At 58.5% G+C, this 11,795-nt stretch overlaps 1 protein-coding gene across 1 annotated transcript in view; it reads right to left on the bottom strand.

The window, feature by feature from the left end:
• Positions 1-262: 262 nt before the first annotated feature.
• Positions 263-11,795, bottom strand: part of ASXL2 (ASXL transcriptional regulator 2) — a 14,127-nt gene continuing 2,594 nt past the window's right edge. Inside the window, exons 2-8 of the mRNA XM_027909611.1 lie at positions 10,670-10,805; positions 9,539-9,679; positions 7,971-8,134; positions 7,319-7,415; positions 5,903-6,008; positions 4,491-5,157; positions 263-2,822 (exon numbers count right to left, since the gene is read on the bottom strand). Of these exons, the coding sequence (XP_027765412.1) occupies positions 537-2,822; positions 4,491-5,157; positions 5,903-6,008; positions 7,319-7,415; positions 7,971-8,134; positions 9,539-9,679; positions 10,670-10,805 (3,597 nt within the window). The 3' untranslated portion in view covers positions 263-536. The remainder of the gene's footprint in view (positions 2,823-4,490; positions 5,158-5,902; positions 6,009-7,318; positions 7,416-7,970; positions 8,135-9,538; positions 9,680-10,669; positions 10,806-11,795) is intronic.

The raw sequence follows: 11,795 nt of genomic DNA, 5'->3' as shown, positions 1-11,795 counted from the left end.
GCTGGAAAGGCCGGCACGACATTGGCGGCGCCTTCCAGTTCCCAAAGATTTGAACCAGAGAGCAGCCGAGGGAGCCCGCTCAGGGCTCTGTCCCCGCTCAGCACACACAGATGGGTTTGGATTATCCCGTTCTCCCCTCTGCCAGGAGAAGACCAACCACAGGCTACGGGTTGGAGGCCCCGTGTGGAGCAGAGCTCAGCAAACACGCTCAGAGCAGGCTGGGGTTACTGAAACTGCAGCACAAGTCAAACACTGTATCTCCTAAAAGATTGAAAAAATATCTTTAAACAAAATAACGTGACATATTTACATAATTCCTTAAGTGCAAACTCTTGTCACAATTCACGCAGTCGAGCGCGGTTTCGACTCCCTGTACAAGAAGGTGCTCTTTCGTTAATGAAAGAAGGACTCTACTCTGTTTTCCTGATTCAGTAACGTGTCTCTTGTGCAAGGCAGTAAAATTCCTGTTTCTTCCCAACATACTTCCGAAAGCAAACCCTAAACCCAGCCGTCCTCGTGCCCGCGCCCCGTCCCGGTTACCGCACGACGAGGCAGGAGACGCAGAGCTTCGAGGGGCCGATGCAGTCATCGTGGCAGAAGGCCCCGCAGCCCTTGCACATGATCATGGCTTTCAACCTGCAGTAACATTTGGAAGGGGAGTCCTCCATGCCGCCGTCCTCGGTGAAGGCCTGCACCGGGAGGCTCTGCCCGTGCCCGCCAGAGTTCACGGCCTGGCCGGCGGGAATGGTGGTGACGGTGACGGAGAAGGACATGACGTTGCCCATGGAACTGGCCAGCTGGTTGCACTCAGACAGCCCCGAGATGAGGGAGCCCTGGCTCACGTCGGGCGAGGTGGAGACGTTTATTGTGCCGCTGTAGCTGGACCCCAGGAGCTGCGCCCCGGCGTTCCCGGGCAGCTTCGGGGGGTGCGGAGCCGGGAGCAGCGGAGGCTGCGCCGAGTCCGGGGACGGGGCAGGAGGCCCGAAATGCTCCGGGCTGCCGTGCATCCTCCCCCTCATGGCGTGCGCCATCTGCTCCTGCGCCGCCTGGATCAGGTCCCGGGCCAGCGCGGTGCCGTCCAGCGCCGGAGCGCTCTCCTTGGTGCCGGCTGCCGGCGGGGCCGGGGCCGCCTCGGCCTTCCCAGCCCTCGTCCCCAGGGAGCTGGGATGAGCGGGGCTGGTGCTGTGAGACCCCTGCTCTCTCTCACACTGACCAGAGGCCTGAGGCTCCTCTTTGACGCCCACGCGCTCCCGTTCATCCCCGGTGCTCTCGTCATCCGCGTCCTCCTCCTCGCTGCTGCTGCCGCCCTGGCCGGCCGCCTCCTCGCACTCCCCAAACTCTGCCCTGGCACCTTCCGCAGGACTGCTCAGCCCCAGGCGGAGCTCGGGGTTCAAGGAGAAGCCTCTCCTCAAACTCTCCGAGCCACGGCCGTAGGTGGAGATGTTGAGCAGGTAATGACCGGACATGGCAGGCCTGGACGTCCTCCTGCCCGTGAAGCCCAGCATGAATCTCTGGCTGGTGGAGCTGTTTTCCACCGGGAAACCTGAGTGGGGGAGGTTCAGCTGCGAGGGCTGAAGGACGGGCAGCAAGTTCTGCCTCTGCACCCTCTTGATGAGGGTCTGAAGGATCTGCTCCTGGGTGGCCTTGCTCAGCGCCTCGTGGCACTGGTGCTGCTCATGGCCGGGGTCCTTTCCCGAGGGGAGCGGGAAGGTCCTTGGAATGTGAGGCAGAGGCCTGTTCTGGCAGAAGATCTTCCCGAGCTGCTGTGAGGGTAACCCCGCCGGTCTGTCCCCCGCCTCGGCCCCAGCGCCGTTCCCCGCTGCGCCGGGAGCGCCGGGAGCCGCCGCCCCTTGCTCTTCCCGGGGAGCCAAGGGCACCGTTCTCATCTCCGCTTTGGTGAGCGGCTTCGGCAGGATCTGCTCCAGGGGCACGTTCTTGCCTTGGAGCAGCTGGGTGACCAAAGGGTTGTTGGCAGGAATGCTGGAGCTGGGTTTGGGCGGGGTTTTAAGGCTGGGTGCTGCTGAGGAAGCGCTGCAGGGTGGGACGGGGGCAGGAGCGCCCACAGCTCCAGCCTGGGCCTCGGGGCCTGCGGATGGAAGCGAGGACGCCGGGGGGGAAGGGGATTCGCTTTTGGAAGCGTCAGAGCCGGTCCCTCCCGAGGCCGGAGGTGCTCCTGCGGTTCCGGTGGTGCCGGTGCCACAGCCGGGCCCGTCCCCGCCCGCCGGAGCCCCGCGGGCCGCGGCACAAGGGGCCGTCCCCGCTCCGTCCCCGCTCCCGGCGCGCGGGGATTCCGTCCCCGGGGTCCCCGTCACCCGCGGGGGGCTCGGCTTGGCCCCCACGTGCCCTAGTGCTGCGGGGCAGGGGCCGGGGGCTCTGGGCTGGCTGGGGACCCTTGGCTGTAGTTGTGCTCCAGAAGGATCGCCAGGAGCTCCCTGCTCCGCGGCCTGGGCGTTCTCCATTTGGGAACGGGGCCCTGGGCAGTGGGGAAGAAACCTTCTCGAACCTCCCCCGCTTCCAGTTCCTGCCAGTTCCAGTGCGTGTCCCGCTGCCGTTCCAGTTTGGGTGGTGCCGCTACTCGGGCGTGTCCCCCCGCCCGGGCCGGGCCCCGGCACAGCCCCCCCGGCCGAGGCGGCGGCGGCGGCGCTGGCGGCGGCAGCGGCGGCCGCTGCCCTCTGAGCCTTGGCCTGCTGGGCCCTTGCCTTGATGTCGGCCAAGGTCCTGGCCCCTGTCCTGCCCGGACTGGTGAGGGAGAAGGGGAAACGTGCCCTGGGAGAGACCTGGCCCGCAGGAAATGGCATCGGGGAGATTCTGGAGACGGGAATCTGGAACAGAGCAGAGCAGAGCACAGCTGAGACACGGGGAACCCACCAGCTGAGAACTTCGGGGCTGGCACTTCAGTCTTAGGGGACTAGTTGGGAGTTTTGGGGAAACCCCTTTGGAGAAATCCCCCCTCTCCAAATGAGTAACAGGAGAAGTGTAGGACCCCTGGATCTCACACCCAGTTTAAGTGCAGTGCAATCCCAGTGGCTCAGAGTGGAGCTCGGCCCTCACAGTCACAGCGAGAACCACTGGACACCATCACTCAGAGCCCACCCAGCTCCTCCCTGCGGGGTTGTTCCAGACCCCAACATCTGTCAGCTCTTCCTCTGTTCTGCACTTCATTCAGATGGAATTTCTGCCCTCGGGAAGGTTGGTGTCACCATCCTGCTCTTCCCTCTGCTCATACACCACTCATCTCCTCAGTGTCTTTGTACAAAGCCATAATAATCCCTCCATCTGGAGATTAAATGCCAATATTTCAGTCCTTTCCTCCAAAATATTCCCCTCAGTGTCCCAGTTGACTTTCTCTCCGTTTACTCTTTCCACCCTGCCCTGCCCTCGGTGCTCCCCTGTCCCCCCTGCAGGGACCTCAGGGAGTTTATGTGAGGTTACATTTGTTTTCCCGTATCCACAGAACCTCCCTGAGTCCCACTGAGCTCTGATCAGCCACTTCACCACTCCTCTCTCCGTTCTGGGAATGGCACATCTCGGGGACACGTCTGTCCCCCTGGTCCCCTGCTTTTGCAGTCACCATTCGCAGTCACCTTCAACCCACCCTGTTAAAGTCAATCCCTTTCCTTCCCTGGCAGGCCAACCATCCTTCCTGGATGGTATTCCAGGTCTCCTTTATGGACCCCCAGCTCTGTGTCCCTAATAGTTTCACTGATGCCTTCCTGCCTTGGGGCTGTGCTTGGTAACATGGTGAGAATAACAAACTGCTTTTAAAATGTTCAGTTTGCAGCCCTCTAGTACCTAAAGGATACTGATATAGGGGAGTAGAATTCCCAGGACACACAGAAATGCAGGAATTGAGCGGTTTCCCATTTACAGCTTCTGCCTGAGGCCCCAAACCAGCAGGTTCAGCAGCAGGTGCCTGATCCTAGGACCTGGCTCCCAAACCCGAGGGGTTGCACTGTCCAGGCAAAGCCTGGAATGTTTCTGTCCTGCCCGTCCCAGCAGTGACCAATTGCCCATTTCCTTTCCCAGGTGGGTTCTTGGGAAGACTGGGCAGCTCAAGGGCCTCTGGAACTGAGGTGTTCCCCAAAATGCTCTTTCCCTGCTCCCCAGCTGGTGCTGCTGCCCTGGGCTGCTGCCAACAACTGCAGTGGTGCCACATGGCCTGTTTCAGACACGGGGATATCTGAGTGCCTGCACTGGCTCTCAGGCAGCCGTGGATGGCATTCCTTCTGGAGCTGGGCCTCCCACACCTGCACGGCTCTCTGCACTCCTGCTCTGTTATTACAGCCTGGCAGTCCCTCTGCAGCTCACCCGGCTTCCAGCCTGCTACCTGCGACAGTGGGAGGTGTCCCTGCCTATGGCAAGGGGTGGAATGAGACGAGCTTTAAGGTCCCTTCCCACCCAAACCCTTCTGGGATTCCAAGATTCCACGAGAGCCGCCAGCTGGACCCCTGTGCGAGGCCAGGCCGTGGCTCTGCCCCCGCTGCCTTTACCTTGAGGGGGGGCACTCGTGGCACGGGGGGCCCGGCAGGAAAGGGCTGGGGCTGGCTCCGAAATGCCTGGTGGTGCTGACAGGGCTCCACCACCCGGGGCTTCTTCTCAGGAGTGGCTGGAGCTTCCTCACGGCTCTCCGACTTCCTCTTGTGGGCCTCCACGCTGACCTCCATGTCCTCCCCCACGGGGGGCTTCTCCGGTGGGGCCGGAGCCACCGCCAGGCTCTGCCCCTTCGCTGCTGCCTCCCCTGCCTCGGGGCTCTTTGGTTTGCTGGGGGCACCCACAGTCTCCTTCCCTGGCACCTCCTTGGCTGCGCTGTGCTTCCTCTCTTCCTCTGGCTTCTGCCTGGCGGCAGTTTGGGGTTTCTCCTGGCTGGATTCTCCTTGGACTCTCTCCCTGCCAGGGAGGGAACGGTCGCTGGGCTTCGCCGCCCGCCTGTCTGGGGAAGCCGAGGCCTCGGGGGGCTTGGCTGGCTTTGGTGCGTCCTCTCTTCCTTCCTCTCCCCCTTTTTTCACTGCTGGTGCTTCCTGGGCTGCCTGTGCTTTGGGCTCGGGGGCAGAGGTGCCGTGGTCCCGGCGCGGGGCTGCCGGGGCGCTGCGGGGCTGGGCGGGCTCCGCCTCGGGATGCGCCGTCAGCAGCTCCGACTCCTCGGGGCTCAGCCCAGAGCTGGCAAGAAAACAAGAGGCAGAGTTTGTGAAACACCTGTGCAAAAACCCATGCAGCCCTTGGAGAAACAAGAGGCAGGATTCCCTGCATCCCACACCGCAAATGAATGTCTCACACACCTCTGGGAACCCTCTGTGCTGTTACTTCTCACATGGAAAACAGAAATCAGCATCAAAATTTAAAACCACCTCAATGCAATACAGGGGATAACAGGAAGCTCCAGGCCTCTGTCCAGACACTAATTTTCCAAGCCCTAATTACCCTATGGTAAGAGAAACCTGGAAACCTCTCCATGGCCCCAGAGGGTGGGAAAATCTTAAACCAAGAGGAGACACAGAATAAAAGATGGGCAGATTTGGGAGTCTGACCAAGTACTGTGGGATCGAGGATGTGGGGAGCACACCAGAGCTGGGACATGCTCAGCCACCACAGCATCAGAGCCCCAACACCAGGGGAACCGTGGGAGAGGCTCAAAGTATCACGGCCAGGAATGGGAAAAGGTTGAAGTCCAAGGACATCCTGCCTAAGGAGAACAGAGCTGCCCAGGTCAAACGTGAGGCACTGGGGCAGCAAACCCCTTGTGCCTGACCCGGATCCCTCTGGCACTTCCAGCTCCCTGGCAGGCAGGTGAAGCCAGACCTCCTTCAGGTTTCAGGGCTAACGTGAAGCAGAGTTTATTGATGGCCAAACACACAGCAGGTACCCCTGGCCAGGCAGGGAAAGGGGGCACAGGCTGAGCTCTCACCTCTGGCCGTAGTAGCTCTCAAAGAAGTGTTCCTTCCACAGCTCCACCTTCTTTTCCTTTTCGATTTCCTGCCGGATTCGGAGCTGCATCTCCGGGGTAAACTCTCCTGCAGGTGCAAAAGGGACGTTGTCAGAGCCAGGGAAGGGGTGGATGGGTCGGGCACTCCCCAGAGCCCTCACACTGCCAGGACAGCCCTGGGGGCACCTCAGCCCCTTCCTGAGCCCCAGGGGCTCCTCTGGACACACTGCTGTCACAGGCGGGGAAACAAACCCCCCTCACACACCCCCGAGGGGAACATTCCCACCCAGAAATGTTCCCCTGTGCCCCTCAGAGCCCTCCCCAGCAGCTCAGGGCCAGGAAGGTGTGTGAGATGTGCTGGTCCTGCGAGGGCATCACTGACACCACTGGGGAGCTGATGGTTTATCTCCTCCCCACGCCACTCCATTTGTGCTCTTCATCACTGCAGGGAAGCTACAGGGATCAGGTCTTTTCCAACACTGCAGTTACCAGAGAGGGGAGTCCCCAAAGAGATCCACAGAAATGGGATGTTTCTATCACTGCACAGTTGGGACTCGGGACAATTTTCTCAAATAACAGGATTGTAAGAAATTCTTGCTGAGTTTGTTCTCTGTGCAGTGACTGAAATCTGTCCAAAGGAAAGCTGAGTGTCCCTTGGGAGCACAGTTCCTGCCAGGGTGGAAGTGGGGCAGGCCAGGCACCTCTAAACTCGAGTTAAAATGAATGTTGAAGGTGCAGGAGTCTCACAGACCAGTAAATGGCTGAGTTTGTGTTACAAAGAATCACACAACCATGGCATGGTGTGGGTGGGAGGGACCTTAAAGCTCATCCCATTCCACCTCCTGCCATGGGCAGGGACACCTCCCACTATCCCAGGTTGCTCCAATCTGGCCTGGGACACTTCCAGGGATCCAGAGGCAGCCACAGCTCCTCTGAGCAACCTGTGCCAGGGCCTCACTGCCCTCACAGGGAAGAATTTCTCCCCAGTATCCAATCTAAGTATCAAAAGTGATGTCTCAAAGGACACCACACTGACCATGGCCAAGGACAGAGTGCACTGCTCTGGGAACAGAATTCCCCTTCTCTCCCGAGCTCAGCAGTGTCTCTGCTTAGGTACCACAACTCTGGAATGCCACAGCTCCACTGTTATTTCAAAGAGGTTTTAAACACATTTTTCCTTCTTTTCTCATCTTTTCCAGGGATTTGCTCTGTCCCACATCGTTAAGTTGAACAGAGAACTCCTCCTTGCAGCCTCTGACCTTGAGGTCCCAGAATTCTGAGCCTGCCTTTGCTTCCAAAGGCTGGACACCCTGCAGCTTCTCCCTGAAACAGCCCCTGGGCATTCCCCACACCCTGCCCAGCTGAGGGCCTGCCGGGGGTGGCGGGTGGAGGCTTTACCTTCCGACAGCCTCTCCTTCCAGCCCTGGGCAGCCGAGGTGAAGAACTCGTTGTTGAGCGCGGAGCCGCTGAGCTTCATCAGCCCGTCAGCCCCCACCTGCAACACAGCACAGCCAAGTCACCTGCTGGGGAGGGGACGGCCCTGAGACACGGCAGGAGCCCCCCAGTGCTGCCACAGACCCCTCGGGAACCTGCCTGGAACCCGCTGGGGGAAAAGCAGCAGCCTCGGTCTGGCTGTGCCAGGGCCAAGGCTGGATCCCTGAGGCTGTGGGAGCTCCTCCTCATCCTCATCTTCATCCTCATCCTCCCCTCAGCCCAGCCCTCCACAGGCCTGCTGCTTGCCCAGACAGCCGGGCAGCAACACACACCCGAACGAATCCCAGAGGGATTTCCCAACTGCTGTACCTCCTGCACTGAAGAAAAGGGTTGCTGCCATTGACATAAATACGGGATTTGGGCGTCTGGAACCACAGGGAGAACGTGGAATCCCAGACGGTTTGGGTTGGGAGGGACTTTAAACCCATCCAGTCCCACCCCCTGCCACGGGCAGGGACACCTCCCACCGTCCCAGGTTGCTCCAGCCTGGCCTTGGACACTCCCAGGGATGGGGGAGGGTCCCGGTGTGAGCCCCCCTGGCCCGTCCCCTCCGTACCGGCCTGTCCACCTCGGGCAGCAGGAGCAGCAGGCGCTGCTGGCACTCGGCGGGGAGCAGGGAGAAGGTGTGCTTGTTGATCAGCGCCCGCAGGTTCGTGTTCACCAGGATGGAGTCGGGCGTCTCCACGTCGATCTCGGCGCACTTGGCCCTCTTCAGCTGCCCTGCAACCGACCCCACACACATCACATCACATCACATCACATCCCCCCCCAAGGAGTCCCCAGAGCGTGGGAGTTCCAAAAAGCCCCGGCAGGATCCGTTCTGTGACTTCAAACACACGTTCAGCAGCCAAAAACAGAGCGTGGGAGGGTCCTTCCCAGCCAGAACATTCCACACCTGAGGCGCTCAGTGTCAGTCACCCTCACTTTTTGGGATCCCAGCTGGCTGGGGCTTGGCAAGAAGGGGTTTCTCAGGAGCCTTTCTAGAACTCCTTTTATCCACATCAGTTTTCTATTTTAAGCCTCCAGATAAGGTCAGTTTGATCCTCTGGATTTCTTCTTGGGCTTTCCTACTTTTGTTCACGGCAAAAGCATCCCAGAAAAATTCATCAGCTCGTTGTGCTTGTGTGGAAACCCCAACGCCAGACACACAGCAGGACCCCAAGGAGTCCTTGTTGTCCCTTTGCTTTGCTGTGTGAGAGCCACCACAGCTCTGGGGCTGTGCTGCTGGTTCAGGGGTGAGTGACACGGGAAGCATTTCATGGAATCATGGAATGTCCTGGGCTGGAAGGGACCCACAAGGACCATCCACACTTAAGATGTTTAATATCTCCCATTTTGCTGATAATGAAGTGTTGATCTGAGCTTCAGACCCTGTGGTGTGTGGCCAGTCAGGGTGGATGCATCCAAAGGAAAGGGAACACAGCAGGGATACCCCAGGGAAGGCTGGAGCTGTGCCAGGGAGGCTCAGGTGGGATCTCAGGGAAAGGTTCTTCCCCCAGAGGGTGGTTGGCACTGAACAGGCTGCCCAGGGAATGGGCACAGCCCCAAGGCTGCCAGAGCTCAGGGAGGGTTTGGATGATCCTCTGGGGCACAGGGGGGGATTGTTGGGGTGTCTGTGCAGGGCCAGGGGTTGGATGGATGATCCTTGGGAGTCCCTTCCAGTTCAGGGCATTCTGTGATTCTGTAGGAACATCAACACCACCCCTGGTAAATGCAAAAAGAACCACCAAGGGCAGGAGGGCTGAGAAAGCCCAGGCCCCAGTGAGGGGCTGGGAGCCAAACCACAGCGGGGTCTGAAGGGTGAGGATCTGGGAAGGGATTTCTTTTTCCTTGTTAATGTTATCAGAGTGTGTAGGAACATTAAAAAGGTTGATAAATAGTGCAGGCCCTTTCTGTGCTCTCAAACAGCTGCAAATTCCCAGGAGAAAGCCCTGATGAGAAGGACTCAGAAAAGATGATCTGCATATGGAAGGCTGAATTATTTATCCTAATTCCCACAGCAGACCGGCAGCACCTCCCAGGGCTCTCCTGAAGTCCCCCCAGCAATGGGATTAACACTCTTTCAGGCTTTTGTTCTGGCCCTGGAGCAGCCAAAGCTGTGTGAGCAGGGCAAGAGGCTCTTACTTGCGTGGAGCCTGTCGGATCTCTGGAACGGCTTCTTCCCCAGCCCTGGCAGGGAGTTCTCGAGCTTCACAGAGAGAGAGGAGCTGGAGGTGGAGTTCTGGGGGCTGCTGGACTGCCCATCTGCCTGCTTCCCTTCCCAACCTGGCCGGAAAGGAGACGTTGGAACACAGGCATGGATGGAGAGAGGCTGTGTCTGGATGGAACAGAGGTTCTCGAACACAAACCCCAGCCCTGGGCTCAGGGACAGGCACTCCCAGGACACGGACACCCCTTTGTTCCTACAGCACTTACTGCCCAGCAGAGACCCCTTTGGAACCATCAGACTATCCCAAAATAAAGGGATGGGCAGCCACGTCATGTGCGGTTTGAGCCTATTTCCCAGTTAGTCCCCATTTATTTCCCACCTGGAAGAGTGGAAATCCAACCCAGGAACGCCCTGTTAACACTTCCAGAGTTAACAGAGTCCCTGTTGGAGTTCACCATCAGGAAAAAATCTCTTCACACTTTATGTATCCTTTCTAAACTTCACAGCTGTTCCCTCAGCCCACCCCTGGGAATTCCTGTTCCCTCCCCTTTCCAGTACCCAGGAGACAGTTCCACGTCCTCCTTCCAAGTCACCACTTGGCCAAACCAGACAGATCCCACCCCTGTGATTCTCCTCACACATCCCCGCCACCCACGCTCTCCTCTGGGCAGCAGAATTCCCGCTGCTGCTGCTGCTGCTGCTGGGAGAGCTTCTCCCCCAGATCCTCCTGCCTTCCTGTCCCTCCTCCCCCTAAGGGAGAGGAATCAACCTGAGCTGCTCTTCCCTCTGCCCTCTTTAGTTTAGGTGAGCACCAGGCACTCCCTCCAGTATGGAAAGGTGCTGAAGTCCCCGATTTTGGAAGAGAAACTGCACATGACACACGAGAGGAGCTGTGGGGGAGGGCACTGACTGAGCCCAGGGAGAGGCTCTGCCCAGGCAAGGGCACAGCGGGACCTATCCAAGATCCATCCCCACCAAAACCACAGCCAGGGAAGCAGGAGCTGGGCTATGCCAGGACCAGGAGAACACCAGATCAAAGAGCATTGCCCTGAGGGTGCCCCAGCAGGACAGGGAGCAGACACACTGGCCGTGTCCCCAGCACGTACCTGACTTGCCCGGAGCACAGTCCCCGGCTGCCTTGACGGCCTTGAGCAGGACGTGCTGGTTAGAGGACACGGGCATGCCCGCCCGGCATTGCTGCTGCTGCTGCTGCTGCTGCTTCTGCTGCTGCTGCTTCAGGGCCTGGGGAACAGCGGGGACAGGCAGTCAGCTCTGCCCTCAGCAAGGGTTAAAGCACAGCACGAACTGCTGGACTCTCGTCCTGCTCCGGCAGGAGTTCAGCGCACCCCCTGACCCACCAGTCCCCGGGACACCCATGCTGTGTGCTCAGTGGGATGCAGGTGACAGTGGGATGAAACATGAGGAAAGAGGAGATTTCCTCCCTTTGCATCTACAGCTAAAAGTTAATGGCCACAGAGCATCCACAGTTGTGCTACTGCATGAGAAAAGGATCCCCAGAGAGAGGGGACTCCCAATCTGGGGTTGGTTCACGAAGTAATCACACAAAATAACTTCAAAGTGGAAGTACCACCATGTAATTCATTCCCTCTCCCCGGGGAGAAGCAAGCAGCAACTTCCTAAAAGCCTTCAACAGAGATACTGCCCATCAGGGAAAGGGTTTTTAATTAGGAAAGTAACAGAGATTCAAACACGAAAGAAAAGAAAAGAAACCCCTTTGTTTCAGAACAGACTCATTCCAGCAGCAGCCAGGACACAGCCCCAAAAGGCACCGTGGCTGAGCCAAGGAAGGAAGAAGGGGTTTGGTTAAACTGCAAACCAAAGTGTCTGTGTGCAAAAGCTGAAATCCAAACCCAACCGACCTCACGAGCAGAATAAATCACAACAGCCCCTGGAATTTCAGAACAGGCAGTAAGAGGATGTGCTGAGCTGCACAGACACAAATGAGTGGGACTGTTCACTGGAGATCATCACTGTCTCAAACAGTAACACCAACAACAAGGATGGTAGCAACACACTTAAAACTAGGGGAGGGAATAAAACTGTGCAGGAATCTGCAGGATCTGCCTCCTGAGGAAAGCAGAAGTGGCTCAGAGCTTAAAGACACAAACGAGCAGTGACAGCAGAAGGATCTACATATCAGAGACACCTCGGATCCTATTTTCCCATTTATTAAATAGTTCCTATTTAGCCACTTCCACCACAGGTTAGAAA

Source organism: Empidonax traillii, unplaced genomic scaffold (assembly GCF_003031625.1).
Source record: "Empidonax traillii isolate 1590-97213 ecotype Southwest subspecies unplaced genomic scaffold, ASM303162v1 scaffold2259:size30188, whole genome shotgun sequence".
NCBI classification, from domain to species: Eukaryota; Metazoa; Chordata; class Aves; order Passeriformes; family Tyrannidae; genus Empidonax; species Empidonax traillii.
This window is presented reverse-complemented; position numbering and strand designations above follow the sequence as displayed.